The sequence below is a fragment of the Dermacentor andersoni genome, chromosome 1, assembly GCF_023375885.2.
Source record: "Dermacentor andersoni chromosome 1, qqDerAnde1_hic_scaffold, whole genome shotgun sequence".
NCBI classification, from domain to species: domain Eukaryota; kingdom Metazoa; phylum Arthropoda; class Arachnida; order Ixodida; family Ixodidae; genus Dermacentor; species Dermacentor andersoni.
Genome location: NC_092814.1, coordinates 321,777,079 through 321,780,005, shown reverse-complemented (window position 1 = coordinate 321,780,005; position 2,927 = coordinate 321,777,079). Strand labels below are relative to the sequence as shown.

The 2,927-nt window shown below is 48.9% G+C and overlaps 1 protein-coding gene across 1 annotated transcript; it reads left to right on the top strand.

The window, feature by feature from the left end:
- Positions 1-277: 277 nt before the first annotated feature.
- Positions 278-1,959, top strand: LOC126516899 (E3 ubiquitin-protein ligase MARCHF4-like). Its single transcript, XM_055063887.2, has 2 exons — positions 278-632; positions 780-1,959. Exons 1-2 carry the CDS (start codon positions 581-583, stop codon positions 1,526-1,528), a joined length of 801 nt encoding a protein of 266 aa, XP_054919862.2. The 5' UTR covers positions 278-580; the 3' UTR covers positions 1,529-1,959.
- The last annotated feature ends 968 nt before the right edge of the window (positions 1,960-2,927 follow it).

Below are 2,927 nucleotides of genomic sequence, written 5' to 3'. Positions count from 1 at the left end.
TTAAATACTAGCGTGTAGAACTTTCGACTTATCGGTCATGCAGTTGCGGTTTTGTCAAGCGTCTGCGCATAATACAACGCTAGAACATCTACGCGTGCCTTGCTGATTAGAATGTTTTCTGTTTAACGTATAACTGGAAGATGGCGCCAGCCCTTTGAAGAGTACTTTGATATGATAGTAATGCCTTTCGAGAATCGCCCAGAGTGCCCGGTAGCGCAGCAGCTCCTTTATCACCAGATGGCCAGTATCGCCTTAAAGTGTCGAAACATTCCTTTGTGGTTAAGTATAACATCAACCTTGCATTCGTTGATGGTGGGCGGTCACTCGATATGGAAAAACACTGCGAAAGATGTAACACTGCGTGTCGCTGGCCGCACCATTATGGTACAATATATATGTTGCGCTATTGCTTGATAACGGAAGGCGAGAAGGTGAGAGAGGTTTCTACAGACTTGTACTCACGTGTGGATGACATTTCACTCTGGAGTACGAAGGAAGAGACCAGTATAAAGAGCACTGCCAGCCGCTTTGCTCAGCCATTCGTAACGTTTGCTAGCAGGAGGGGCAGAAGAACAGCACAATGGCCAGCAACCACTACAAAAACTCGAACGAGGATACCCGCGTGGAATCTGGTAAGCGCAACCACCACTCCTGTTTTCGTCGAGTTAACGTACGAACACTACGGAATCGGTACCGCGGCGAAAACGAGGACAATGATTCAGTACCAGAAGAAAAGAGCTGCCGCTTTCCCTCATCTTTGCCTTCTTCTCAATACCCAGAGGCTTATGGCCCTCGCCACATCCCGGCCTCTGACTGCGAGCCTTCACAATCAAGTGCAATCCCACCCCAGCTTGCACACGTGGACTCGAGCCTGGAGGGCGAAGACCACGAGGATGCTCGACTGTCGTTGCTGCGAAGTCCTGCAGCCATAAGCGACTCTGAGGATCACCCCGGGCGGAACTTCGTCTCTTCCGATAAGCCCACTAGTTACATTAACGCGGCTGCGAGCAGTGGACCCATGTGCCGGATCTGCCATGAAGGTGACCAAGAGGATCCACTGGTGTCCCTCTGCAACTGCTCTGGCACCATGGGCTTCGTGCATGTGTCCTGCCTGGAGCACTGGCTGAATGAGCGGAACGTCGACATCTGCGAGCTCTGCGGTAAGCGTTTCCCGATGGCGGCCCAACCCGGAAGCACGCGCCGGTTCTTCCACTATGTTTCGCGGAACGACATGCGGCTGCGACGAGCGTTGCTGAGCGACCTGTTCTACATCGCCATGGTGACATCAGTAGCAGTATTCTCCTTGGTCATACAGGCAACGGCGTTCAAAGCGCTTGAGCGCAACTGTTTCGTCTGGAAACTCGTCGTTCTTTTCGTAACCGGCGCCTTCCACGGTTGTTGCGTGACTCGTGTGTCCAACAGGCTGCGCAGGGGGTATCGTTTGTTCATGACGTGGCAGTTGGAGAACCCGGTGCGCCGGATCGCGGCGGTGGCTTCGGTAGGCGAAGTGCCTGATGGCCGAACATAATGCAACGACGAACGGGCAGCAGGAGAGCCATCGACGCCCTGTGGGCGTTGTCCCCGCTAGCATCGACAGGACAGAGCAAATGGCTGCAAGAGAGCGTGAAGATAGAGGCGGCGAATGAACGCCGTTGGAACCGCCGCCAAAACAGCTTTGCCAAAAGAACGACCATCTAGGCCTGCGGAAAACCAACTACGTGTTAGAGGCTCTCGCAGACTGTGCAGTGGTAGTGTTGAATGCATGGAGGTGTTGCTTGATCATTTTAATGCGCGAGTTTGTTGACGACGAGCAATTCATTTTGCAATTTCCTTTTCTTCAAATGTGCTTGAAAGTCATGAGCAGCGAATGCCAATATTGTTTTAGTGTTTTTAAAACTCCATCTTCGTCCAAATAAAATCCTCACTTTTATCCATAATAAAAGGTGTAATATCCGTAAATTGTTACATTTATTTGGAGTTTTTTCGAGAGTTCTTACTAGTGTTTTTCGTTCTTCAGGTATAGTGAACCGAAGAAAAAGCATTGGCTGGCAGAAATTTGTTTTCTACGCGCCCTTCTGGCCGCTATCATATTACCTGGAGCAAAACACGCGAACCAACTCGTGGCTACGCAGGCGCTCCAGATCATCAAAGAACAAATCCTATTCGAGTGTTCGGCAAGGAATACATTCGCTTTTGCGCTCGTAAATTCGACGTCTTCAAACACTATAGGCGATCGCAAAGCACTAAAGCGCGCATATATGGCCGCTACAGGGCCCCATCAGCTCGACGTGCGTGGGCGCGTCATGCTGCAGCGATTCGCGCACGGCGTCGCATTAGGAATGGATGTCAGTTTTGTAGGTGAGTCTGCCCAAATTCTTTTAATTGAAGCGAGTCTTTCGAGGTCGCCTGCGAAAAATAACGCGATTCGGTCTGTTCAGGTGGATTGCATATGACGAGGCCGGCATTACCTGCAACTTGCATGAGAAATTTGATTTACCATGTAACTGATAAGAAAAATCCACCAACAGAGTTTTTTCCATTTTTGTCTTATATTTTTGTGAAATTAAAACTGACATGCAACGAACGCATGTCTATTTAGTAGAATTCGTGAGTGTAGAATCACTTTCGAGTTATCCGTCGCCAAAGTATGCTAAACTATACCTATGGGCGTTGCAGACATTACCTTTTAGAACCTTTCGAGATAGGCTCTTGTGAAACTTAACAGCAGCGTCAATATATTTGGTAGCGCATTTTGGTGAAACTTATGTCGTAATTGCTGTGAATCTTATTATTTCCCTTGGGCATGGATGACTGCAGAATTTCAACATGTAACCGCGAGGGAAGAATGAAAAAGTTATTTGCGGAATATTTTCATATATGGTTGCTGGCACGTTGAGGTTCGCGGTGGAAGTTACGTCAGCGATCTG

Bases quoted from the DNA above. Each gene is read 5' to 3' on its own strand.
- LOC126516899 (XM_055063887.2), top strand. From the start codon at position 581: ATGGCCAGCAACCACTACAAAAACTCGAACGAGGATACCCGCGTGGAA. The intron at 633-779 runs GTAAGCGCAACC...CTCAATACCCAG, and splicing joins GGATACCCGCGTGGAATCTG to AGGCTTATGGCCCTCGCCAC.